General features: G+C 36.9%; 3 protein-coding genes and 3 non-coding genes across 6 annotated transcripts; 3 read left to right on the top strand and 3 right to left on the bottom strand.

The window, feature by feature from the left end:
- Positions 1-956: 956 nt before the first annotated feature.
- LOC104223380 (uncharacterized) lies at positions 957-2,665 on the bottom strand. The gene is made up of 3 exons (XM_009774809.2): positions 1,877-2,665; positions 1,454-1,779; positions 957-1,368 (listed from the first exon to the last, which is right to left on the bottom strand). Exons 1-3 carry the CDS (start codon positions 2,663-2,665, stop codon positions 957-959), a joined length of 1,527 nt encoding a protein of 508 aa, XP_009773111.2.
- Positions 2,666-16,018: 13,353 nt separating this feature from the next.
- On the bottom strand, positions 16,019-16,531 carry LOC104223381 (uncharacterized). The gene has a single exon (XM_009774810.2). The coding sequence runs from the start codon at positions 16,529-16,531 to the stop codon at positions 16,019-16,021; it is 513 nt and encodes a 170-aa protein (XP_009773112.2).
- Positions 16,532-17,930: 1,399 nt separating this feature from the next.
- LOC104223382 (uncharacterized) lies at positions 17,931-19,890 on the bottom strand. Its single transcript, XM_070148120.1, has 4 exons — positions 19,772-19,890; positions 19,299-19,652; positions 18,309-19,224; positions 17,931-18,188 (listed from the first exon to the last, which is right to left on the bottom strand). Exons 1-4 carry the CDS (start codon positions 19,888-19,890, stop codon positions 17,931-17,933), a joined length of 1,647 nt encoding a protein of 548 aa, XP_070004221.1.
- Positions 19,891-22,459: 2,569 nt separating this feature from the next.
- On the top strand, positions 22,460-22,614 carry LOC138872292 (small nucleolar RNA snoR2/U65). Its single transcript, XR_011400755.1, has one exon. It is a non-coding gene; the product is annotated as a small nucleolar RNA snoR2/U65 (small nucleolar RNA).
- A 62-nt stretch (positions 22,615-22,676) lies between these two features.
- Positions 22,677-22,760, top strand: LOC138872283 (small nucleolar RNA snoR77Y). The gene has a single exon (XR_011400746.1). It is a non-coding gene; the product is annotated as a small nucleolar RNA snoR77Y (small nucleolar RNA).
- A 145-nt stretch (positions 22,761-22,905) lies between these two features.
- LOC138872282 (small nucleolar RNA snoR77Y) lies at positions 22,906-22,990 on the top strand. The gene has a single exon (XR_011400745.1). It is a non-coding gene; the product is annotated as a small nucleolar RNA snoR77Y (small nucleolar RNA).
- The last annotated feature ends 4,681 nt before the right edge of the window (positions 22,991-27,671 follow it).

Here is a 27,671-nt window from a genome sequence, read left to right as displayed (position 1 = left end):
GGGCCCTCAATAAATGTTTAATTGAGTATTTAGAATTCGGGATAGACTGTTTAGTGAATTCCACGGTCTTACCCATAAATAATAATACGTTAATCGTTTTAGGCACGATGTTAATAATAATACATTCTTAAACACGGGTGCGCATTTTTGCGACCCAAATCCAAATCCCAAAACATTGAATAAAATGTGTTCCGGATTGCGGGTGCATTTCATGTGACGTAATCCAAAGACATGTTTTAAACAATGTTCACATTCTTGTAAAAATAATAATAATAACAATAAAAGCGGTTAAAAGTTAAAATTGCACTATAGTTTTTGAACATGTATTAAAATCAGATATTTTAGCCATTACAACAGTTTAAGCGACCGTGCTAGAACCACGGGATTCGGGGGTGCCTAACACCTTCCCTCGGGTCAACAGAATTCCTTACGTAGAATTTCTGGTTCGCATACTTCATTTGGAAAGTCGAATATTTTCCTCGATTCGGGATTAAATTGGTGACTTGGGACACCCTAAATCTCCCAAGTGGCGACTCTGAAATAAATAAACAAATCTCGTTTCGATTGTCCTTTAATTGGAAAAACTCCCTACGCTCCTAGCGGGGCGGAAAATGGAGTTGTGACAGTTACAATACCCTCAAAAACACATTTAGAAACTTTCTGACAAGTAATCAAATGTATGTACCTCTTCCATCTTGAGAGACTTACTCCTCCAAACATAACAAAACGCGGCGGCAGACGGATAGACAACCACTTTTTCTTCGAATAAGGAGTAGGATGCATTGCGGACTTGTATTCTGAAAATTGACATAAAGTGAGCAACAGATAGCCGAGGGGTCAAAATTACGTCATCCAGATAATAAAAAAACCGAGGCTTGAACTGCTTCTCCGCCTGTAAAGTACAAAATATTGCGTCAGTACAAATAAGCAGCGTATCAAATGAATTAAAATAAGATTTACAACAAAGCAGCCTCCCACAAAATGCAGTTGGAATAAGCCATTATCAAGTTTTTATCTACAGAAAATCTCACATCAGCCAGACGTTCATGAAAATTGCAATCGCACCACCACGGCTGTTGTACTCCCCCTACACTCTTTAACAACCCCTTGAAAGGGGGCTCAAAGGAAGTTTCCCAAACTTCTCTTGCACAGCCGCACCTGGGGAACTCCACACGTGATGTGAAGAGAATCAGTGTGTTAGAAAATACAATCTGCCTTCCACAGGCATCGACATATGACCCACTCTCTAGAATCTGTAGGAAAATGTCGTAGAGTGCAGTGTTTGCTTTGTCAACGTTATCAAACACTAACACACAGCTCGAAATAAGACGGACTGTTGAGTCGCTAGCCCCCTCTGACTCGTCAACACTGCAACAAAAGATACGAGTAATAAGCTTATAAATGTTTCAATCCACCCTCTGAAATATGGAAAAGGGAGGAATAGAACACGTACACCAAGAACGGACATGAGAAAAGCCGTACTATAAAATCATTTTCTGTTAAACCAGCCACCTTATATTCGACAATCCTATTATCAAACATCTCTTTTGCAAGCGCCTCAGCAAGTGCTGTCTTTCCATGACCTGAAGGACTTAACAAGAGGAAAGAGTACAAAGGGCGTGATCCAAGCTTATGGATTGACATTGCATTTATTATGGCCCTAAGTTGATTATCCAGACCCACAAGTTTCCTTGACAATCTTTGCACAAGGAGTTCAACGGGCAACTGGAACGGAGCAGGAAAGAAATTTCTTGGAACACCCGTGATTGAGCTAGCAACCTGAAAATTGAAATACTTATTCTTTGTTGGAAACTTCAAGAATAAAAAAGAAAGTATCCACGGTATCATTGACTAGATCGAAGTAGGAAAAACAAACCTCTGCAACGATGCGAGGAGTGACGGTGAGATGCTGTGCAAACCTTATATCTATAGTTTCCGAAAGTGCAGAAAAATCACCATGGAGATCTCGAATGGCCTTGGTGAAACCGTCCCAGTTACCCTGTTCTTGGGCACCATAAAGAATACGGAGCAGATGTGCTAGATGTACTAAATATTTATGTCTAACCACTGTGTTGTGATGTTGACCTTGACCACGTAGAGGGGCAGGCCTGCGGTTTGTAAAAGCTTCCAGGGCACCTTTCACCTCCTCTAGTTCTTTTTTCACCTGGGAAAGTTGGGTAATGAAATGATAAGACATATAGGAAACAATGGACAAGAAAGAGGGAGATATAAGGTGCCTTGTGCAACATGAAGCAGAAAATTTGTCACTTGCGCAAGGAAGCATGTCAGACAGTGAAGGATCCTTCTCCTTCATCATCTCCCTTGACTCAACAAAGGCACGATTAAACAGAAACTCGTAGAAATCAAGGTCTTTCTGTTCTGAATCGCAGTCAAAGTCTTTCCTCAACTTAGTGGCAGCTTCTTCCAACAGCTGAACCACTCCAACTTTTGGCGAGATGCGCTCAAGGATTTCACAAGCGGCTTGCATAGCATCGAGGGGAATTTCAACACCGTAACGTAATTCTAAGCTCTTCCGACTGTCTTCGTACTGCGCAGTGGCAGCATGCACAGCAGATGGCACAACATGCTGGGTTGTTTCGTGAGATTCCAAGATCGCATCAAAAATAGTAGACTCAAAAAACTTTGTGCACCGTACAGGGTCCATGTCAATGGCAGCCTTTGGCAGTAGTGTGTAACAAAATCAAACCCTAACCCTAGCCAAAAAAAACAAAGATATCAGCCATTTGGTAGTAATTGAAACAGAAACTCATATCACACGGGGGAGGGAGATCTATGTTCAACTCCAAACAATTGATGCGGGTTCAAGCGATTATTTATATTTAAGGGAAAAACCCTAAACTTCAAGACCTCATGGGAACAAAAACACAAGTTGAGAGAGAACTTCCAATAAACGATGGCGCTGAAAAATAGCAAGGGAAACCGTATCAAATCAAGACAGGGCTTTTGATTTTCTACCCATTATACATTGATTATATACAATTATACACATATAATATATAAGTTATGCATATATTATATATTTATTGGCTATTTTTAATTTAAACATTTGGGTGGTCGGTTATTTCGATTAATTCTTCTACTTTTTTTTGAAATAGATCCAATGTTATTTTTATTAATTTCAACTGATTCTATTCTATTTTTTCCGTTTTTAGTTCATTGGTGAAGATAGTAAGTTTAAAATATGGCCTTGTATCTCTGTATATTGTAGTTTTCACTTATAAATAAAACACTTCTTTTAAAGAGTTCGCTACAGGATTCATTATGATTCCAACTTTAACAAGGTATGCATAAATAGTTTAAAGTTTTGTTCTTCTCTTGATGTAATGGATTTTGTAGTTATTATAATTTTGTTTTCCAGGAATCGCTTATATTTTGAGTTTTTTTTTTATGAGCCAACGAGGTCCAAGTGATATATACATGTTTACATTGTATATAATAGCGGCTAAAACATTTTACACTATAAAAAAAATTATATATTAAGATTAGATATTATTTTGTCGCTTTTCTTATTTATTACAGGTTCTTTGATCATGACAAAGCAATCGGATTTGAAGGAATAATGTGTCCCAATAACTAAAACTTTTGAATTTTTTGATTTTCTTTTTTATACTTAAACAAATTTGTATTTTTCAAAAAAATTGACAGTAAAAAATTTATAATTTGTAAAGATAAAAATTTGTAATAATTGAAATGGGATAACATATAAAATTATTTAAGCTGCATTCCTAATATTTAGAATTTTAAAATAGACTAAATTTTTAGTTGGTAAGTCTTTCCTTATTAAAATTATGTAGGAAGTCATAAATAAATCGACTAAGATTCTACCTAATATAAAAAAAAATCTTATTACAAAAAGCTTAAAAAATATATTTCATATTGAAGAAAGGATGTTACAAACCAAAAAAATATGACTAAGAATACTAATTAATCCGTTGAAAGATTAGTCCATGCCGACACCAACTTAGTCTCATAAAGAATTCTCGGTGATTACAGAATACTAACATCCATTGTTGGAGATTAGTCCATGAAAATATAAATATTTGTACGAAATTATTTAAAGTAGAGTTATTTCATAATTAAATAATTACAACTTAAATATAACATAACATTTTATTGGATAAGAATATAAGATTCAAAGCTACAGTTTTATCTCCCTTTTCTAATGACTATTCTAGAAAGTATTTTTTTGGAGTTTGTTTTCAGGTAATGGCTCCAAAAAAATATTTTTGGCATACCAATACATTTTACTGCGTATTTTTTCTTTTATGTTATTTGTGTGTGTTGTTGAATTTGCACAGAACAAATACCTTGAATTTTGTAATATTTTGAGGAGGATTTACGGTACGAATGAGATGAAAGAATGCGTGCACAAGATGATGTACCAACGATAAATTATGATATAAACATGATGGATCGGCTTTGTTGCTTCTAATTCGAGGACTTTTGTTGGCGAATTAATATTCATCAATTTTAAAAACTTTACTTTATAACTTAAATCCATTTTAATATAGTACTATCTAACAATGTAATTTTAAGAAATTTATATTCATTAATATAGGGTACACGTGTAACACGCGTACCCTAAAACTAGTGAATAGAAAAGAAGACGGATGTTTCTACATAGGAAGCGAGCGCTTTAATAAATGCAAAATGACAGTCTTGCACTTGGTCGACAGGTGACACCAAAAAAATAAAAGCTCTATTGTACCCTCTAGGGTGGCGTCGGTCGGTTCGGTCTTTATGAAGTTCGGTTTGTTCGGTTTTCGGCCAATAACCGAACCAAAATTAGTTCTATTTCTTCGGTTTTTGCTTATTCGGTTCGGTCGATTTTCGGTTCCATTCAGCCGGTTTTGAACAAATTACATTACGTGCTTGCCAGTACAACGAGAAAGTTGCATTCAACTATAATAGCCTTCATTTGGTGTTCGAAATAGAGTCTGGTCGTAGAAATGATTTTAATTGCTCCGTATTCACACGATGCAACGTGACAATGCATGATTTCTGGTAAATATCTGGATATGGTATTACATTTGTATAATTTCTATTTTGTTTCTTCTCTCTTCCCCCTTAGATAAATGTTCAGTAGTTTTCTGGTATTTTATAACAACACATATTTTGAAGTAAACTATCTCAACTTCCGTCCAGGTTGCTATGGTAGGCATTTAGTTTGCTAATGTTCAATGATTCAATGAAGAATACTGCATGAGATTTCATCTAAAGTTGAATAGAAATATTACTACACTACATTTGTTTGAAAGCGGACAGACATGGTCGATAAAAATATGTCCTCTATGAAAACTTCGGTTTTTCGCCGAATTGAATACCGAAATTATAGAAAACATAAACCGCAAACCGACCGAATAAGCCGAAAAACCGAAACCGAAAAAACCGAAATTTACGATTCGGTCGGTTTTTTCGGTTCAGTCGGTATTATGCCCACCCCTAATACCCTCCAAGTAGAAAGGAAAACATGTTTCTATCTTGTTTCACAAAGTTAGCGATTTCCTATATAAAATTTAAATTGACTTCATGTGGGATCACATTATATGTCGATTCGGGATGCCCTCTGAGATTGTATGTGCTAATGGGAAGCAATTTATCGGCATCAAACTGACTAAATTTCTCGAGGAACACAAGATCAAAAGAATCCTATCGACGCCTTATCATCCCAGCGGGAATGAACAAGCTGAATCGACCAACAAAACCATCATTCAGAACCTTAAGAAGAGATTGACCGACGCCAAAGGGAAATGGAGAGAGATACTGCCCGAAGTTCTATGGACATACCGCACAACATTGAAATCTAGTACCGGATCAACATCGTTCTCATTAGTTTATCGTGTCGAAGCTCTAATCCCGGTCGGAGAACCCAGCATCGGATTTTGATATGCAACAAAAGAGTAAAATAGCGAGGCCATGAATACGAGCCTAGAAATGTTGGACGGAAGACGCAAAGCTACCCTCATCTGATTGGCCGCTCAACCCTACTTGGTATATATACATGAAAAAACGGTATTTTGAAGGGGGAGGACGTTTTTGAGAGGAAAACACAAGCACAAAGCCGCCGTGGAGGCCGGGTTTCATCTTTTCTTCCATCAAACTTTGTAATTTTTATGTTTCTTTGTATGATTTGTTGTTTTGCTACCATGTCCATGTGGAGCTAAACTTCACGTGCTAGGGTTGTGGTTCTTTCATGACTATTGTTATTCGGATATTGATTTTGATTTCTTAGTTTATCATATTGGTTTATTTATTCAATCATGTACTTAATTATTTGATTGCTTGATCACCAATTAAATACTATCTACGAATCTAGAGTTGAACTCGAAAGTGGGAATTCTAGATTGCATATAGGATTGAGTAGAGCAAGTTCTTGAACCTGGGCATCGGGGAACGGATTCGCGGTTAGGATAGACATATACCTAATTGCCTTGCTTGGTTGATTTACAGGAATTATAAATGCGTTCGTGTTGATTCTAACTCCATAGACATATAGGCGTTAGGTTAGCTTGAATAGGCGAGTAAGAACTCAACAGATTCTTATGAGTAATATTAACCTTATCAACCAATAAACTAAATAAATTAGTTAGTCAATTCAATTGAAGAATACAATAGGAATGTTAGATAGCCCATAACTTTAGATCGTTTTCATTACATTGATATCATAAAAATTTTCTTTTTCTCTGTTCGACGTTCATTATTTGTTTTTCTTTATTTAATTAGTTTAGAATCGAATATTTCTAGGTTTAATTCTTGTTTAGATAATTAGGATAGTCTAATTTAGTTAATAATTAATCACTAGTCCTCGTGGGATCGACATCTGACTTTTAGTCATTTTATTACTTGACGACCGCGTATACTTGCATGTGCGTTTGGCCGCAACCAGTTTTTAGCGCCGTTGCCGGGGACTTAGAAATTAACTATTTTTCTAGATTAGACTTTTACTTTTATTTTTACAAGTTTTTTTCTTCTTTTTTTGTAAATATTTGTAATTTTATAACTATTTGACTTTTCTCTTAGTGTATTTCTAGTTCTCTCAACATGACATTTGGGGATGAAATAGTCGGAGATAAGGTTATTGATGAAGACGCTTGGTTGACGGAAGACTTTTATGGCCCGTATTTTTGGGCTTGTCATGACCTGAACTCTGGGAGGTCTGAACTTGAATATAGAGTAAAGGTTGGTATTGGAAAGAATAATTCTCGACTAAACGAATATGCAAAAAGACGTTGTCTTCTAACAACGTTGGTGAACGATTGGTCTAAGGAGAGAGATGAACTTGCACATAAAATTGATAATTTTGGCTTGGTTGTACATAACTTAGATGCAGATTTGAGTGCAAAGGTTGATGCGTGTAACACCCAACAATTTAATAATGAGTTGTGTGAAGCTGAAAAAAATCTTCTAGACCAAATTCAGGAGCTAAAATGAGAATACCAATCACTAGACCATGTTTTTCTTGAGGATGCCAATATTGAGAAGAGTGCTCTAAAGTCATATGAGGGAGTAGATAATATTACTTTGGGAGACTTGAGTGTGTGTAAATATGGGGATGCAAATAGTAGTAAATTTCATGAGTTAGGGCGCATTAGACCTCATTCCAATCATTTTTCCACATTGTGCTTAGATAGTAAGATAGTAATCGAGCCATCTGAGCCTATGGAGGAGTCAAAGAGTGAGGATGAAAGTGCTTATATTCTTGAATTTGTTGTGTCGAAAAGCAAAAATTACATTCCCCATTTAATGGCCAAGAAGTGCAGAATGAAAAAATTATTACTTGGGCGGGTTATCATTGTAGCCCCACCACTTGAGCATAGCCGCAGACTGGATTCCATGTTAGAGGTACAATTCATAAGTTCGAGGTGGAGGAAAAAGTGGTTCGCGTTGTGCCGCGACGTTAAACTAGGCACTTGTTGGGAGACAACCCAGCTTTACTGCTTTCTTTTATTTTTGATTTTTTTTCTTATTGTATTATTCTTGTAGTGTTGTTTTATTTTGTAGGATTTTGAGCATACGGAGTCAAAGCCAATGGGCATGTGCAAAAGCGAGCAGGTGGTTGAAACTAAGTGTGAGGTACCCGCACAAGGGATCATACCTGGGAAAAGTCTGAGTATCTCGTGAACTGTTAATTCTTAGGCCTTTGGCCTACTAGGGAGTCTCTTTTACCTTCTTGTTATTCTCAGTGTGCATTGAGGACATTGCACAATTTTAAGTGTGGGGTGAGGGGACTGTCTGGGTAATTTTCTATGCTATGTTAGCTTAGTTAGAATACTCGTTCTTAGTGTAGTAATTTTTATTTACAAAAATAAAATGGAAAATAAGAAGACTCTTCCTGATGACAGATCCTTTGGACAATTTTCTTGATGGAAGTAAGTCTAAAGAAAATACAAAATGATTTATTGTTTTGTTTTAGGTAGTATAGTAACTCCCCCTTGGTTTTTCTTTGGGCCACGGTTCTTTTCCAAGGGTTTTATTTGAACCGGGTGTAGTTAGTTTTTTTGGGGAGTTGGAGCCATGGTGTTATGCTTTGAGTTGAAGCAATATCTCTTGACTTGGTTATGCCTTGAGAATAGTAAGTACTTTGGTTGTGACGCTTGGGCTCAGTTTTAGACTCTCGTAGAAGTACCTTAAATTTTATTATCTTAACTTTGCTTAACTGCTTTAACTAGAGTGTCTATGAATCCAATCCTGAGTGAGTTATGTGCCATGTGTGTGTGAGGTTTTGCATTATTCAGTGCATTGTATTTGATGTCTAGAACTTGCCATGTGTGTGGAAAATGCGCGTCAATAGCACGATTGCGCTCAGGTCGCGCTCGTCAGGCAGAACACTGGAACATGCGCGAAGTGTAGCGCGAAGTTAGCGCGAGCTCGCGCTAGTCAACCCGGAAAAAGTGTCATTTTTCACATTGGAGAAGGTATAATTATTTGGGCCCAACCCTACTTGGTATATGTAACAACAAATTTTCGCGTCGAAAAAATTAAATAATCAAGACTGGAAAATTGCATGACAAATATAGTATTTGATTTCAATAAATGAAAATGTTACAATCTCTATGGTATTCCTCTGATTCTTCAAGAATGTAAATTATCTTGATGAGCTTGACTTTGATTTGATTCAAGGGCTTGTAAAGCTTGATCTTGAATCTCCTCCTTGAACTTGAATTTGGATTTGATCACGAACAAGTAATTTGATCTTGAACGCTTTGGTATTTGATTTAGCTTCGTTCTTGATCTTGAACTTGAACTTGTAACTTGTAGAGAAATCTGCGGTGTTTGATCCACGAGCTCTCTGCTTGCTTCTTGTTCTTAATTCTGGTGTCTTCTAGCTTTATGAAGACCTCTATTTATAGTTGTAGGGGTGGTGTGACTCTGCAATTTGATTGGTCAGTTTGAACGGACCAATACCACCTTGACATTTGGCATGATTTAATTACCTCATTTATTTGGTTTGGATTGCCACATCACCTGACACATGGCATGATTTTATTGGCTCATTTATTTGGCTTGGATTGCCACGTCACTTGACATGTGGCATGAGCCTGGGCTTTAAGACGGGCTACTAGCCATTTGGACTTTGGGCTAAGGAAGTGTGCTTATCATTTGATTTGTAGTCCAATTAAATGGACTAGCCCAACACATATATTAAATTTGAGCCAAAGATTATACTTTGTCTAAAGCGAAGACCATTACACCGTCTAAGCTGAAGACTCTATCTTGTTTGAAGATTTAACTTCATTTTATCTGAGGCATAGACCATTACACTGTATGGGCCAAAGATTTATTTTGTCTTAAGCGAAGACCATTACACCGTCTAAGCTAATGACTTCATCTTGTTTGAAGATTTAACTTCATTTTATCTGAGGCATAGACCATTACACCGTCTAAGCGACAGATTTTACTTTATCTTAGGTAAAGATCATTACACCATATAAGCCAAAGAATTTACTTTTATCTGCGGCGAAGATCATTACACTATATGAGCCAAAGATTTATTTTGTCTGAAGCGAAGACCATTACACCGTCTAAGCCAAAGACTGAATTTTATTTGAAGCGAAGACAATCATCCAAGCTGAAGACTTTACTTTGTCGACCATTACACCGTCTAAGATGAAGACTATACATTGTCCAAGGCAAAGACAACCCTCTAGGCTGAAGATTTTACTTTGTCCGAGGATAACACCGTTACACTGTCTAAGCTGGAGACTATATTTTGTCCAAGACGAAGACCAACAAAGTCCATTATACAGTCTAACTTGAAGATTTTACTTCACCACCAAAAGATTTGACCTTTTGGCGCAAAGGAATGAAAACTAATCCTCATTTCGAGATACATGAATCAGAGATTGTATGAAGCATAATTTATTTATTTTCAAAAAGCTGACCATCAAGAATATCTCTTCAACTTCAATCTTCACAGGTAACTTTATGATCTCCTTTATATAGATATATTTCTCCTTTTTTTTGCAGGTAGAAGAAGAAATCAATTCCAAAGATACTATTTCAGTAAAGATAACCTCACAGTCGAAGAATCCTTTTTACATTTCAACTTGAAGACATGGCAGACTTGAAGATTTCTACTTGAAGACTTGACAGATTAGAAGACTTCGACTTGAACACTTAGTGGATTTGAAGACTTTAACTTGATGATTCAACTTGAAGGTTAAAGTATAAGAGTTAAACTTGAAGATGCAGCCACTTTGAAGAATTCAACTTGAAGACGTGGCATATTAGGATAGTTGAAGACTTAGTGAACTAGAAGAATTTATCTCAACTTCAACTTGAAGATTTAGCATGCAAACTTCAAATCAATGATATAGAAAATATGAAGAATTCAACTTGGCGATTTGGCAAACTTGAAGAATTCAGCTAAAAGACATGAGGGTCTTGAAAACTTTGCAGCATGCTAAAGACTATAATTGTCTTGAAGATACCAATCTCGGTGAAGAGGATCAAGTTATTCTGCAGTTTATAACGAGTGAGCTTCTTTTGTTTTTAACACTGTATGGATTTAATAACTTGACACACTTGAATACTGCAACTTTAAGACCTAACATGCTTGAATACTTCAAATCGATGATGTAATAGACTTGACAAAATCAACTTGACTTAGAATTGGAGCTTTCAACTTGAATATTTAGCCTCTTATTAAAGAAACTACAATCACTCCATCAAGGACCTCAATTTGACACTCCCGCTGAGCCATCAAGATAAGACAGAGAGTTCAATGAAAGAATACATATACACCCAATTTTCAAGTGTCAATCAAGTGAATCATATTCCATCATACCTCATTTGAAGAATAACTTGGGTAATATGTACTTTTTGAACTCATATGACTGAACTTAGAATGAAACTCTAAGCTGCCTACGTACCTCGGTAAAGAGAATCAAGTCATTCCGTAGTTCGAAATGGGTGAGTTTTCTTTTTCTTTTCTTTTTTTGCATCCTAACTCTTGCCTAGGCCGCCTCTTTCGAGGTTTTCAACCTAGCGAACTTTTTTTTTATGTCCTAACGTTTGTCTAAGCCGCCTCTTTCTAGGTTTTAAATCTAGCGAACTTTTTTTTTGTTGGACCGTGCAAAGTTTATACTCTTGCGGGCCAGGAGTAACATGCAGTTTATGCTCGTGCTCAAGGAGCATATTTGTTTTCTTCAAGGATAGTATCCCTTCATGAATTTCCATTTATGGGGCCAATCCGCAAACTGTAAGGCCCCGAAAAATGTTTCCAAGTAGTGTGAGATTTCGTCGTGCCAAGGTAGGCTAATTATTTTATTTTGTGTGCAAATGAGGATTCATGATATAATGGGTATCAATTAGATGTGTTAATAAGCATATAAGTCATGTTAGAGGTGAATTGGGGTCTAAGGAGAGGCCTAAGTCTAAGCCAAGTTGGAAAATTTCATATTAGACGAAATTTGTAAATGAGTGCGCACAAGACCTCACTTTGAAAGATCATATCTCCAGTTATATAAGTAGTTGTGTGATTCATAACCTATCAAATTAAATCTCTTTGAGTCTAGTTTCCAACGCAATAAACCGTTCGTCATTTGGAGGTGTATACAGAAAGTTATGATCATTTTACTGGGCATGTGTCACTAGCGCGCCCAAATGCGCGCCCGCGCTAAAATGTGCGCGCCCTAGACAGAACACTGGGAAAATTAGCGCGCCCAGGTGCGCGACCGCGCTGGTAGAGGGCCTCTTAATACCCCAAGACCGGGTCTAGAGAGTTCCCAAGTCATTTTGGGGTAAGGGCTCTCTCTCTCAAGGGGATTTCGTCCCAAACTTCATTCCTATGATCCAAGGTAAGGTTTTTTGGAGTACTTTGAGTGATTTCTACCCCTAAACACTTATACTAACAAGGATTAATCTTCAAAATCTTTAGATTTTCCTTCAAATCCTTGAATTCATCAAGAACACCACAAGTGGGGATTCTTAAAAATTCTTACTACAAAAGGTATGTTTATCATCTCTAACTACTCTATGGTGATTATTCATGTATGGTATATACATTAGAACTCATGGGATGGTGATTGGGAGCCATAGGTGCCTAACCTAGGTTGTGTTGGTATTGTAGAGATTGTGAGATGGGTCATTGAGGTATGATTCTTGGTATAATAGTATTATGTGTGCATGCATGTGCAAATAGGGTTGTGAGAAGATTGATGAACATAAATAGGTAAAGATTGGGTTGGGAAATTAAGAAAATCTTGTAAAAGAGAGTTAAAAATGAAGATGCTCAACTAGTGTTTGATAAAAAGCTCCAATGAGCTGAAACCATGAATACCTTCCTAATCTGTGTTAATTTTGTTATGTCTCAAGTAGATTGGGATTGCTAGAATTTCCGAAACGTCGTAGTAACTTAAGGAAAGCTTAAACGAGGTATGTATGGCTAAACCTCCATCTTTTAGAAATCAAGCTTCATCGATGTTGTGTGAATATGGTAAGATTAAAGTTGAATTGTTGAGTCGATTATTATTTTTCATGAATTGGTGTTGTACCTCATAGGTGTGAAATATGTGTCTCAACATGATTAACGTGTTATCTTGTTAACTTGAAAGGGGCAAAAGATATGAATTATGTATTGGAATGCTAAAACCTTAAATTTAAATTGGAGTTGCATATATTATGTCAAACTATGTGAAATCCTATGTGTATAGAGATGTTGAAATAAGTCAAATGAGTTTGGAAAATAGAGTGTGGCCAATGTGCCGAGAACTTTAACTGAAATTGTATATTGTCATGAATGGAAAACAAGGATTCAAGAATAATTGGTGTAGTTGCTTTCTTGTTCCTTGATCTGTTTTATTATGGGTTGGTGTATCCCCTCTATTGATTGGGAAGAATCCCTTATGTTTGATGATTCTATTTCTATTGAATTTGAAAATATGTGATCCATGGAGTATTTGTTACATTGATATTGATTGGTGAACCTTGGAAATAAAGTGATGAAAATGTGAAAAACCGAATACGGCCGCCGTGCCAGGAATAAAGAATTTTGTGAATGGCCAAATGAGCCAAGGAAATACTGTTGTTGTTGGTGACCAAAAATACTAATTGAAATCTATAAAATGTGAAGGATATTGAGGTAAGCGTGGTTGCATTCATGCTATATTTGTATACTTGTGTTCATATCACAACTGCGTGCAATATTAAATTGAACCAAATTTTTTTTTGGGGAGGTATCATTAGTAACACCGAGGAAGGGTGTGTCATAAGGCTCACTCCTGAAACTACATGTGCTGGTGTAGGGATGTATCATGGCTATTCCCCTTAATTGAGATGAACCTGGTAACATTTCTGAATTTGTAACGCCAACCCACACGGCATAAGTGGGAAGGCATCTTAGCCGATCGGGTCGTGATCGGACGCCATGCTGCACACATGGTGGTATTGTGCTGAAAATCAAAAACTGGGGATTCAAAATCTGGAAATTCAAAAACTGGAATTCTCGATTGTGGTACATGTCACTAAAGGGACGACCTAGCCGATCGGGTCGTGATCAGACTCCGTGTTAACATAGACGGTGGTATAACTCATATCGGTGCTAATGATATCCCAACCAAAAAAACTATATATTTATATTATTTTTCGTAAACTAAAGGATTTACAGGTTTAAAATTTGTTGCTAGTATAATGTTGATCTTGACTTACTGTTTTGTGGAAATTGTATGATTCTTTAATTTGATGAGGTGGTGATTGTTAAAGCTTTTGAACTAAGTTTATGATTCCTATATTATTGTTGATAGTTCTTTCTAATTATATGGTGATTAGTTATATATACTAGTGCTATTCATTGGCACTAACGTCCCTTTTGCCGGGGACGCTGTATCGTTTTATGATACAGGTAGTTCCACAGCGAGCAGCATCGGCCAGTGATAGCAGTACTCTCTTCCCAGCGGTCTTGGTGAGCCCCACTCCATCCCGGGGTCATGTTATGTATTTTTTTTCATTTTCTCATTACATTTTGGGGTATAGTCGGAGCCTTGTTGCCGACATTTCTATATTACTCTTCTCTTGTATTTAGAGGCTCCGCAGACTATTGTGGGTGGTGGTTGATGTTGGGAGTCCGGGCTAGAACTGTTGGTACTTGATAAACATGTTTTTCGTTAAACTTGTAAAATTTTTGAAAACTAAATGAAGTAATTAGCGGGAATGAAATGAATGTTGCTAACGGCAGATTTCTTAGTGTTTGATCAAATGGGATAATATCCCCTCTTTATTTATGGACTAGTTTGGGTAGAAGGTAATCTAGGAGGCTTGCTCGGCCGGGTTTACTCGGTTGAGCGTCGGTCACGTCCTACAGTTTTTGGGGCGTGACACAAACCTTCCGAGTCAACTATTTTGTAAGTGTCACTTGAGTATACCTCTTGTACGATATATGGTCCATCCCACTTAGCAGAGAATTTGCCCCCAGATCAACGAGAGGTAATAATAGGCATTTTGACCACAAGAACTTGGTCGCCCACTTGGACAGATCTAAGGCATACCCTTTTGTTAAAAGATCAAGACAGGTGAGCTTGATAACATTCAAGGCTTTGTTGAGCTTCTAGCCTTTTTTCATCAAGAGCTTCTAATTCTTCAATGCGCAACCGGGCATTTTCTTCATCTGTGAGTCCTTCTTGAATGGCAAGACGTAACGATGGGATCTGACGCTCAAGTGGAAGGACTACTTCAACTGCATAAACAAGCGAATAAGGGGTCGCTTGCATTGGTGTGCGATATGTGGTCATATATGCCCAAAGAGCTTCTTATATCCTTTCATGCCAATCTCTCTTAGACTTAGAGACAGCCTTTTTCAACAAGTTGCAGAGCATCTTGTTAAATGCTTCAGCAAGTCCATTGGCAGCAGCATAATACATGGAGGAATTGCATTGCTTGAAGCCAAAAAGATCACATATTTTATTCATCAACTTGTTATCAAATGGCTTACCATTGTCTGTCAATATATATCGAGGAATGCCAAAGCGATAGATAATATTAACTCGGATGAAGTTAGCCACATTTTCCTTCTTTACTTCCTTAAGAGAAACAGCTTCAGCCCACTTCGAGAAGTAATCAGTTGCGGCCAAAATATATAAATGTCCACCAGAAGACTTTGGCAATGGACCAACAACATCTAAACCCCAAGCATCAAATGGCCAAGAAGCAACAGTTGGGTGTAATACTTCCAGTGGTTGATGTATGAAGTTAGCATGTAATTGGCAAGCTTTACACCTCCGAGCATAATCCAAACAATCTTTCACCATGGTTGGCCAATAATACCCCATTATTTTTATGTGAAAATGAAGTTTTGGCCCAGATTTATGCTCACCACATACTCCAGAGTGTGCCTCTTGCAATGCTTGAAGGGATTCATCAGTCCCCAAACAACGTAGGAGCACTCCATCAAATGATCGCCTGTAGAGCGTATTCTTGTAATAAAGAAAACGAGGGGCTCTCATTCGGATTTCCGTTTTTCTTCGGGGATTTTCTGTAAATATACCGTAATAGAGATAATCTATTAGTGGTTGTCTCCAGTCTTTAATTTCAACCTTAAGAACAGAATATTCTCAGCTTCGCTTTCTTCTTCCTCATAGTCATTTGGTGGAGGAACTACCCATCCTTGGCAAACAACGACTTGTGTCTGACCAGGCAAAGATAATGTAGAAGCTAAGGCTGCTAATGCATCAGCTCTCTTATTTTTCTTTCTCGGCACGTGTTGAAAAGTTACCTCTCCAAGCCAACTTACCAATCTTTGAGCATATTTGTGATATAGCACCAATTCTGGCTTCTTAACCTCATAGCTACCCAAAATCTGATTGATCACTAATTTGGAGTCTCCAAATACTTGTAATTGCAATTGTTTGATATCCACAGCCATTTCAAGCCCAAGTATGAGCGCTTGATATTCAGCAACATTATTGGAGCACCGTTGTGTCAAAGTGAAAGAATATGGCAAAACTTCTCCTTGAGAAGTGATAAACACTATTCCAGCGCCAGCTCCTTCACGATGTGCAATGCCATCAAAATACATTTTCCAAGTAGGCTGAATTTCTATGACCATTGTATCTTCATCAGGAAATATATCAAAAAAATCTCCCAATCATCTGGAATTGGATGGTCAGCCAGGAAGTCTGCTAATGCCTGTCCTTTTACTTTCTTTTGAGGAACATACACAATTTCAAATTGTTGAAACTGGAGGTACCGCCTCGCTAATCGATCACTTAGGACTGGTTTAGACATGACAAATTTGACATGGTTCGCTCTTGAGACGAGTCGCACAACGTGAGCTTGGAAGTAATGCTTCAGCTTTTGAATAGAGAAGACAAGTGGCAAACATAACTTCTCAATAGGCGAATACTTGAGCTCATTTGGCGTCATCATCCTACTCAAGTAATAAAGCGTATTTTCTTTGCCTTTATTGTTTCCTTGAGCGAGAAGCGCTCCTACTGACCTTTCATGTGCTGAAATATATAATAATAATGGCTTTCCAGGTATGGGGGCTGCCAGTACTGGAGGTTTCATTAGATAAGACTTAATGCTTTCAAAAGCATTTCTGCAAGCTTGGTCCCATTCAGAAGGAATCCCTTTCTTCATGAGGCGACTAAATGGTTGGCATCTTCCAGCTAGATTTGAAATAAATCTTCTAAGATATGCCAACTTACCTTGCAAGCTTTTTAATTCATGAATATCTTTAGGCTCGGCATTTTCAAGATAGCGTCCACCTTAGCTTGATCAATCTCGATACCTAGATGTCGAACAATAAAACCGAGGAACTTCCCAGAAGTAACTCCAAAAGCGCACTTCAAAGGGTTCATTCTGAGTTGGTATCTCTGAAGGCGTTCAAATACCATCCTCAAATCTTGCAAGTGATGATACTTCTTCCTTGACTTTACCACCAAGTCGTCAACATAACACTCCACATTTTTATGAAGCATGTCATCAAAAATATTTTGCATGGCACGTTGATATGTAGCACCAGCATTCTTCAAACCGAAAGGCATTACCTTGTAGCAGTATATACCTTTAGGGGTGCGAAAGGCAGTAAGTTCTTCGTCCTTCGGTGCCATGCGAATTTGATTATATCTAGAGGAACCATCCATGAAAGACATCGCCTCGTATCCAGTTGTTGCATCAATCATGAGCTCAGGGATAGGAAGAGGAAATTCATCCTTAGGACAAGCGTTATTTAGGTCCCTAAAGTCAACACAAACTTGGATTTGGCCATTCTTCTTTCTTATAGGGACGATGGTTGAAATCCATGTAGGATATTTAACTTCACGAACAAAACCATCCTCAATAAGCTTGTTAACTTCGGTTTCAATCAAGGGAACCAGATCAGGTCTGAAGTGACGTTGTGCTTGCTTTACAGGACGAGCACCTCGTTTGACAGCAAGATGATGAACAACAACCTTGGGGTCTAAACCTGGCATTTACTTGTAGCTCCAAGCAAATACGTCTTTGAACTCCTTAAGTAGCTCAATATATTTGCTCTCTTCATCAACAGTTAGAGAGGCACTTATATATGTGGGCTTTGGATCTTCAACTACTCCGAGATTGACTTCTTTTAGTGCATCAACCGTTGTCTTCACCCCTTCTTCAAGCTCTAGTGGTGCATCTTTAGCGTCTTCATCCTCTTGAGGATCACCATCATTGAAAGATATGTGATGACATACATGATTATCAAGGCACTTTCCCTCAATTTCCGTATAGGGTGAAGCATTTTATTCATCACGAAGGGTGATATGATATGATGCCCCCATACTTTCTTTATCTTCCTCTCATTCCTTGGGGTGGACTATGGTATGAACCTTTGCTTTAAGGACCTCTCCACACGAAAATACAAGTTTTGTCTCTCGCCTCATTCTAGAAGGAATCAGACGTGGGTAGTCTATGGTCAAAATCTCCTTTTTAAGGGAGTTAGGTGCTCCAATCCTTCTATTACTTCCATGGCACTTGTTTTCCTTCTTCAGCGGTCCCAACCTGTCAAAGACTGAGGTCCTTGGTTTCGTAAGTAGGTCAAACACAGAAGGCTTGTTATTAAGCATCGTAGACACTTCTTTAGCAGTAATGTAGTTACAACTTGCCCTTTTAATGGAGATATAGATTAGCGGGGGTTGTTTGTAACCCAATCCTTCACGTGATTGCTTCAGTGGGTACCCTTTCTCCATCATCATCTTTTGAGTAGGGTTTGAAGCTTCAGACGGGAGCTTTCCCAACTTGGATGGTTCTTTGGGATCATATCCAGCTTTTGCCAACAACTTGTAGGCGTTTGGGTCAAAACCCTCATTTGTGCACTTTGTAGGAAGTGCTAGATTTGGAAGCGAATTGTGGCTTGATGATTTGACAAACCCTTTAAGCAATTTTGTACACGACTTAACTGCGTCAATTCGCTTGATAGGAAGGGTCAAGTCTCCTAACACCTTACCTTGTAGCTCAGAAGATGGATCTTGGACCTTCCTTGCCTTTGGGACATAACGGAGAACATGAGTCACTTTCTTACTTGAAGATGCCTCATTCATCTTGTTCCTATCATGAAGCACCTGATCTTTTTCAACTGTAATATTTTGCTTGCTAGTTGTTGCATCAACCTTCTTTGCAACACTTTTGGTCAATATCACATCATCAACCTTAACCTCCTTTGAGACGTAATTCTTCAAGTAGAATTTTGCATCAGCAAAGTATGATTCAGCCTCGGTAAAAGGCTTATCATCAGCAACTATCCACCTTCATAGTATTTCAAGCACTGATGGTAGGTGGATGAAACCACTTTGTTCTCGTGTATCCATGGCCTTCCTAACAAGATATTATATGAGGTCTTTGCATCAATCACGTGCATCCATGCACTCGAATGCAAATCTCCCATATTTATTTCCAATTTGATAGCCCATATAGCTCTTTGCCCCCCTTGATTGAACCCTTGAATCATCAAACGAATTTCACATAGTTCATCCATAGGTATGCCAAGCTCTTTGACAGTACGAATTGGGAGAATATTGACACCAGACCCATCATCGATCAAGATTCTACTTATTCTCTTTTCTCGCACAAAGCCAACCATAAATAGGGGGCGATTATGGTATGTTTCACCAAGTAAAAGATCATCATCAGTAAATGTGATTTTTGCATCACAAATGTCCACTTCTTCAGAATTCCTAGTGAGTTTTTCAGGCAAGGAGGCGGCAACAAAGATGGATCCTCTTTATTTGTCTCTTCTTTATCTATCTTACAACATGAGGCCTTGATATATTCACAGGAAGCTTGCGGGTGTAACCAGCTTCGCAAGAATTCCTCGAATGTCACTGGAAGACGTAGCCTTTGGTAGTGATTCTCCGCTATTTTTGTTTTCTTCCAGTTCTTCTTTATCATTTTCTTCTTGGGTCTTTTCACCATTTTTACCCAAGTCAACTGCTTATTTGACTCCCTTTGTGAATTTGTCTTGCAGTGTCTCCGCTGAGTCACAAGAATCTAACCTTCATCATCAGTTTGATCATCACGTGATTCACTTTTCTCTTGAGATCTTTCCTCCACTATTGGTTTATACGCCATAGGGGGAAGCAATGGTTTGCTCACATCGATAGGTTCAAAGTCACCAAATTTAATCATATTTAGTGATGATGCAATTTGGATGTCATCACATTCATGTACTTCGACAAAATTGCAAAGGACAATGGGATCAAGTGAACCAAAAGCGAAAGAGACTTGATTCAAACTGTCTTTCTCACCCTCAAGCAAGATTTTTCCTTCAGCGGCCAAGTCCATGACTTTCTCCTTGAAGACAAAGCACTTTTCAATAGGGTGGCCAATTAACCGATGGTACTTGCAATAATTTGGATCATTAGTCTTTCCAGCTTCATCTGGCCGCTTCATTTCGAGTAACTCAATGAGTTTCAACTCAAGGAGTTCTTCAAAAATTTCTGGGACATCAGAGTCCAAGAATGGATATTCTTTCGCTTGCATTTCCTTCAGAGTTAACTTTCGGCCAACTTTATCCTGTAAGGATGTTGTCTTCACACTTTGCTTCTTACTCACTTTTGTAGTAACCTTTAATGGTGAGGCATTAACATTCATTGATTCCTTGCTCTCAGACTTCGAAAAAAACTTGCCTCCTTTGTTTATTTCTTGTTTATCCTTCACTTTGCGAGGTTCATAAACATGTGACCCTTGATTTCCACTTGAAGACATACTTAGCTCCATATCATGAGTATGTGTAGCCAATTCTTCAAAAGACTTAGGCTTGATACCCTGCAGGATGTAGTAAAGTCCCTAATGCATCCCTTGGATACACATTTCTATTCCAGAAGCTTCATTAAGTCTGTATTTACAATTGAGGCTCACATTCCTCCATCGATTGATGAAATCTACAACTGGTTCGTCCTTCCATGAAGTTGTTTCTTTGAAGAGAAACCATATATTTTAGAATGAATTGAATTCCAACGGAAAAAGTTTACTTAGTCCTAATCCAAAATTATATTTATACCCATTATTAAAGTACTGTATAAAGGAAATATTAACTTTAAAGGGCAAAAAGGTCGATCAACTTTTCGAGAATATTTTTGTCTCTTAACATTTAGCTTGCTAATATTTGTGGTTTTATAATAATAATATAATATATAAATATAGATAAGTTGTAGCTTATATTTATATTTATATTATATTTATATTTTAAACAACCCTAAAAGTGGTTATTGGTGCATTTAATCCACAAAAAATTACACGGCAGGTCCCCCAACGGGACTGTTCTTGGTGGAATATCCCTGTTAGCAAAATGTCTCTGTTTTTTACTTGAACTCCATAGTCTTTAATATTTTAAAGCTGGAAATTTTTATTTAGTGGTGGAAAGTAGAAAGTTAACGATCCATCATTGTTAAAATCGTTTGAATGTTAATATTTTATGCTTAAACTTTAAGTTCAAACACAAATTTGGTAATTTGCCATAAAAAACTTAAAATTCCATTATTGGACCTTAAAAAGTGTTGAAGAAGATAAAGTTGGTCTTTTTATTTTGGTGTTATTTGCCTAAATTGATAATTGAGGAGCAAATTTAGGATGATTTGATCAAAATTGATGTTGAAAATTCGAAGAACACTTTATAGACTTCGATGAAAAGTTTAACAAATAGATGAGTAAATATAAAATAAACTCTAACAATCCCATGAAGAAATTCATGAAGAGAAATAATTGATTGGTCCAGGCGTCATTTTTTAAATACCTCCAATTTTACAGGAGAGAAATTCAAAAATAGCCACATTTACAATTGATCATTAAAAAATAATCACACTTTCAAAAGTAATCGAAATTTAGCCATTTTTCAAGTAAAGATAAATCTAACGAAAACACTGTTCAAAATCCGGAAAATATTTTAGTATATTATACTGGAGTTGCAGCATAAATATACTGGAATTCCAGCAAAGTATACCGGTCAAGTATAATATACTGGAAGTTCATGCACAGGTGCTCGAATCTCCAGTATATTATGCTGGAACTTTCCGCGTGTTGGAGTTATAGCATAATATGCTGGAAGTTCATACACATGTGCATCGAACTCCAGTATATTATGCTGGACCGGTCTCTGTTGCAGCAAAATAGTGATTATTTTTCATTGACTTGGCAAAAGCTTACTATTTTTGAATGATCAGTCCATGCTATTTTTATATTTTAAAGACATTCGGTCCAGTCCCTTACGGGTCGTTCCTGTCAATCATCCCTTAATCCACGATTTTGAAAGTCAGCCCAATCAAATGATGGGCCTAAATGCAGACCAGCCCTCAAAATTAGGTTTATAAACACATGCAGCCACACCTACCAATTTAAACTCCATTCGATTCACCTTCCAATTCATCATCTCCTTTCTCTTTTTTTGCTTTAATAGGTTTTAGGATTAGGAATTTAGGAGTCGAATATCTGAAGTTTTTTCTTCTCCAATTGTCTCTGAAGTTTTGTAATTGCTAATTATTTACTTGGTCCGGTGCCACGTCGGCGGTAGCAAAAAAATAGCAGTGACCGGCGATGCTATGATCGGACCAACATCAAGTTTTTTTGACGCTTCGCATTTTGATAGGAATCTGTGGATGAATATTTGGTTTTTCCACGGAGCCGTTTTGTGCGATTACATTTTTTTTAAAAATTATTGCTTTATTTTTTTAATTTTTTTGAAGAGATAATAATTAATCATAGTGAAGCCAATGAGGATCAAAATTTTGATATTTGGAATTACCGTCTGAACATAATATTGATGTCAGATCTACTATCTGAGGCTTCCTTCTTATTTTTTCATGAATTTAAGTCTAATTTATTGATCAATATAATATTATTTCCCATGAACTGTGCAGAAATATTTCTTAATTTGTAGTATATTTCTAAGACTTATTTTAAAAAAATATTTGTTTTTAAGCAGGTAGTATAGTGAAGTCAATGAGGATGAATTTTTTTGATATCTGGAATTACCGTCTGAATATTACATTGATGTCAGATTGACTATCTGAGACTTCTTTATTTCTTAATTATGAGGATTTAAGTTTAATTGTTTTAAACATCATATAGTATTTTTTACGAATTACTATGTGTTTATGTGGAACTGCCAATGTACGCATATATTAATTATTAATATAACCATGATGCCACCTTATTCTGCCGATTCATTAACTATTTTTGGGATAGAAAATAATCTTAAATTTTTTACTAAAAAGCTGTTCGTTAAAATTAAATATTTTTTCTATTTTTGTTTCGTACCGACAAGCAAAGAGAATTTAGTTTGAATGAGGACATCATTAAGATTTTTAAAGTTTTACTTAGAAGTATTTGCTAATCCTAGAATTTTAATAATCGATTATTGTCGAAATTGTTTGAATGTGGACAATTTGTGCTGAAAATTTTAGTTCAAACTCTAATTTAGTGATTTGGTCCTTAGAAAACTTTGAAAAGACAAAGTGGATCTTCTTGGCGTTGTTTGACTAACTTTGGTGATTGGGGATGGTTTGTGTTGGTATTTGAAGGTGTATTTTCAAATTTGTTATCATGTAGAGCAGATTTAGACAAGAGGGCTTACGCGATGGTAAGCAACCTCCACTCCTGATTAAGAAATTATACTGTGTTGTTGTTGTTGTTGTTGTTGTATAGAGCAGGTGGTCAATTGCAATTTCGGAAAATACTTTGTTAGACAACATGAAAAAATTGTACTAATCTGATTTATAATTTAACAGGCAGGTTAATTGCATAAAACATCAAGTCATATCCCACAAAATCATGCAAACTAGGTAAAGTTTGTGAATAATCAAACAAATAAGTCAAATGCAATTAACACAAAAACATGTCATTGGATAGAGTTTGTAAACAATTATTCCCTCCGGTCCAAAATAAGTGATTTTTTGGTTGTTTTCATACATATTAAAAAACTCACTTTTAACATTAATTAGCAATGAAATTGATCATATTAATCTCTATTATCTCTTCACATAAATATTTCTAACACATAACACTATTTACTCCAAGGTCAATGTAGGAAAAAAATAATTAATTCATTTTTAAAATCTAAAAAAATTACTTATTTTGGACCACAAAGAATAGCCAAAAAATTATTTATTATGGATCGGAGGAAATATCAATATATGTAGAGTAAATATAACATAAAATTTATCAATCCTATAAAGAAATCCATGAAAAGCAATAAGTAATTAAGTATGTGTGAGTTTGGTGTCATTTTTTAAAATTTTCCAAAAATGGGACAATATTTAAAGACCAACCCTTATAGGGCCTTGCAAATGCAGTGTATAATTGCACAATCGAATTGCAAGAACCCTTTAGTTCACTAGCAAGCATATATCTACATTTTAATATTTTTCAAGTTTTATTTTTAAAATCAAGTAATTTATTAACCTTAGCACTAAAAAATTAAGCAATTAAAGGTTTTATTAGCCTATGCCTTGAGCCTGCCCTAATGCCACGTGAATCAAACTTGCACATTCCCTCCTTTCCATTTTACTATTTTGAAAGTTTCGCCAGAGATATTTCAATTAATTTAAGGTCTTCTTTCATCGCTTTCTGATTTGTCAAGGTGTGACCAATAACCTATTACATATGTGTAAAATTAAATATATCCTCGAGTATCTATATCTCTCATTTTTATCTTATCAGAAAAAAGAAAAAAAGGCAAGACAACTAGCTGAGGGAAAATTGAATTAAAAAGGAAAAAGTTTTCGTGATTTGATCCTTGATAAGACTCGGGAGAGGACAATGGGAGGTGACTGAGATCACTTCCCAGTAGTGATGGTGTTGCACCAGGGATCGGCTCTTAGTCCGTTCTTATTTGCTCTGGCGATGAATGTGCTGACGGGGCACATTCAAGAGTAGGTGCCATGGTGCATGTTATTTGCCGATGACATAATGCTGATTGAGACGAGAAACAGGGTCAATGCGAGGCTGGAGGTCTGGAGGCAGATCCTAGAGTCTAAAGGTTTTAAGTTGAGCAGGACCAAAACGGAATTCTTAGACTGTAAGTTCAGTGACGAGACTCATGAAGCTGACAGAGATGTGAAGCTTGATATCCAAGTCATCCCGAGGAGGGGTAGTTTCATGTATCTGGGGTCTATAATACAGGGTAACAGGGAGATTGATGATGAGGTCTCCCACCTTATCGGAGCGGGGTGGATGAAATGGAGGCTCATATCCGGTGTTTTGTATGATAAAAAGGTGCCACCAAGACTTAAGAGTAAGTTTTATAGAGTGGTGGTTAGACCTACTATGTTGTATGGGGCTGAATGTTGGCCAATCAAGAACTCCCATGTTCACAGGATGAATGTAGCAGAAATGAGTATGCTGAGATGGGTGTGTGGGCATTGCAGGAGAGATAAGATTAGGAACGAAGTTATTCGGGACAAAGTGGGAGTGGCCTCCGTGGAGGACAAGATGCGAGAGTTAAGACTGAGATGATTTGGGCACGTGCAGATGAGGAATACATATGCTCCTGTTAGGAGGTGTGAGAGGTTGGCTGTGACGGGGATGAGAAGTGATAGAGGAAGGCCGAAGAAGTATTGAGGAGAGGTGATTAGGCAAACGGGGAGATTGATGATGAGGTCTCCCACCTTATCGGAGCGGGGTGGATGAAATGGAGGCTCATATCCGGTGTTTTGTATGATAAAAAGGTGCCACCAAGACTTAAGAGTAAGTTTTATAGAGTGGTGGTTAGACCTACTATGTTGTATGGGGCTGAATGTTGGCCAGTCAAGAACTCCCATGTTCACAGGATGAATGTAGCAGAAATGAGTATGCTGAGATGGGTGTGTGGGCATTGCAGGAGAGATAAGATTAGGAACGAAGTTATTCGGGACAAAGTGGGAGTGGCCTCCGTGGAGGACAAGATGCGAGAGTTGAGACTGAGATGATTTGGGCACGTGCAGATGAGGAATACATATGCTCATGTTAGGAGGTGTGAGAGGTTGGCTGTGACGGGGATGAAAAGTGATAGAGGAAGGCCGAAGAAGTATTGAGGAGAGGTGATTAGGCATGATATGTCGCTACTTCAGCTCAATGAGGATCAGGGGCGGATTTATGCTTATCGAAGCGGTGTCACGCGACACTGCTTCGTCGAATTTTTTTATTAAATATATGTATTAATACTATAGGAAACCGTTAAGTAGAAAAAATGACACCACTTGATATAAATTGTGTGTTGGTGTGTTGGTAATGTGCTTGATTTTTCTACAAGAGGTTAAAAGTTTAAATCTCAACTAAGATATTTTTCTTTTATAAATATTTGCTTAAGACTCAACAAAATCCATAGATTAAGACTATTTCTTGTCTAAAAATATGACAATCAAAGTTATATTTCAGTTTTTTTTTAATAAATTTCGACATCGCTTACAAGAATTCCTGCGTATGTCCCCTGATGAGGATATGACCCAGGATAGAAGGATGCGGGTCTCGAAGATTAGGGTAGTTGCTAGTAGGTAGTCGAGAGTTCCCCGTTCTTTTTAGTAGTATTAGTAGCTCCCTTATTTTTTTTCATTCGCTCTCTGTATCGTATTTTCTAGTTTGTTACTATGTGATGCTATTTTTTTCTTTTACTTGTTGTTTCGTTGTTGTTGTTGTAGTTGTCTTTTTCCCCTTTTCCTTATCATACTTTATCCCCCTATTCTTTCTTTCTCCTTCCTCTTCTTCCTTTCTCTCTTTTCACCTTTTCTTGAGTAGACGGTCTATTGGAAATAATCTCTCTATCTCGCCAGGTAAAGTAGGGTTTGGGTACACATTACCCTCCTCAGACCTCACTTATGGGATTATACTGAGTATATTGTTGTTGCTGATTAGATCGTTGATAAGTAAAGGTCACTTAGCACAAATGTGAGTATGAATATTTTCTCTCAAAATCAATTGTTGTCGGAATCTAGAAGCTTTATGTTTCAATGAAAATTTACTCACACTCGATATCACTAAAATAATACTCTATTATAATTAGATGATAAAAGAGTATACAGAAGACATACATCGTGCTATTATTGATGTGATATGCACATTAAATACGAGTAAATATTTATGATTATTTCCTCCGTGGTGAAGACTCAAAAAGTATTTATAAAACACTTCAACCTCCCAAACTCCCAATTCAATAGCAATATCACATAGTAATTCTTTATTTAACTTCACTTCCATATGCATATCCTTTTCTAAATACTTTAGTACCCTTTCCATTGGAAAAGAATACAAAAGAAAATTAGAGTGAGAGAGACTACCATCTACATATCTGGGAATTTTTTTTACCTATAACGTACTTTCACTATAAGGAAGAAAATATAAATATAAAAAAAGTACCTTCGAAATTGGACTGCAATGGCAAGTTGAATCACTTGCTTTTATAATCGGTGCTGTATATTATATAGGAAGACTCAAGATCTTGATAAGCGCTTTACTAATTAATTCTTTTGACAGGATCTAAGTTTAGTAAAAAAAAGAATATTCTTTTAGCTAGTTTTTAGTAGAAAGCAGAAAGTGCATCGCACCTGTTTTCAATAATAGCGGGATTCAAAATTTAGATTTAATAGGTTCAGCATTTGTGTTTTTACCATTGAATTCATTACTCCTTCCGGTCCAAAATAAGTGATTTTTTAGCTGTTTTCACACAGATTAAGAAATTTACCTTTTCACATTAATTAGCAATGAAATTGACTATATTAACCTTTACT

The sequence above is a fragment of the Nicotiana sylvestris genome, chromosome 6 (assembly GCF_000393655.2).
Source record: "Nicotiana sylvestris chromosome 6, ASM39365v2, whole genome shotgun sequence".
NCBI classification, from domain to species: domain Eukaryota; kingdom Viridiplantae; phylum Streptophyta; class Magnoliopsida; order Solanales; family Solanaceae; genus Nicotiana; species Nicotiana sylvestris.
The sequence above is the reverse complement of the archived record's forward strand: the minus strand, read 5'-3'. Positions and strand labels throughout refer to the sequence as shown.

Coding starts and splice junctions, on each gene's coding strand:
- LOC104223380 (XM_009774809.2), bottom strand. CDS start 2,665: ATGGACCCTGTACGGTGCACAAAGTTTTTTGAGTCTACTATTTTTGAT. Junction 1,780..1,876: donor CTCCTCGCATCGTTGCAGAG/GTTTGTTTTTCC, acceptor TTCAATTTTCAG/GTTGCTAGCTCAATCACGGG. Junction 1,369..1,453: donor TTCTCATGTCCGTTCTTGGT/GTACGTGTTCTA, acceptor CTTTTGTTGCAG/TGTTGACGAGTCAGAGGGGG.
- LOC104223382 (XM_070148120.1), bottom strand. CDS start 19,890: ATGGTGAAAAGACCCAAGAAGAAAATGATAAAGAAGAACTGGAAGAAA. Junction 19,653..19,771: donor GAGGAATTCTTGCGAAGCTG/GTTACACCCGCA, acceptor AAAACTCACTAG/GAATTCTGAAGAAGTGGACA. Junction 18,189..18,308: donor GAGAGGTCCTTAAAGCAAAG/GTTCATACCATA, acceptor ATTGAGGGAAAG/TGCCTTGATAATCATGTATG.
- LOC104223381 (XM_009774810.2), bottom strand. CDS start 16,531: ATGTATTTTGATGGCATTGCACATCGTGAAGGAGCTGGCGCTGGAATA.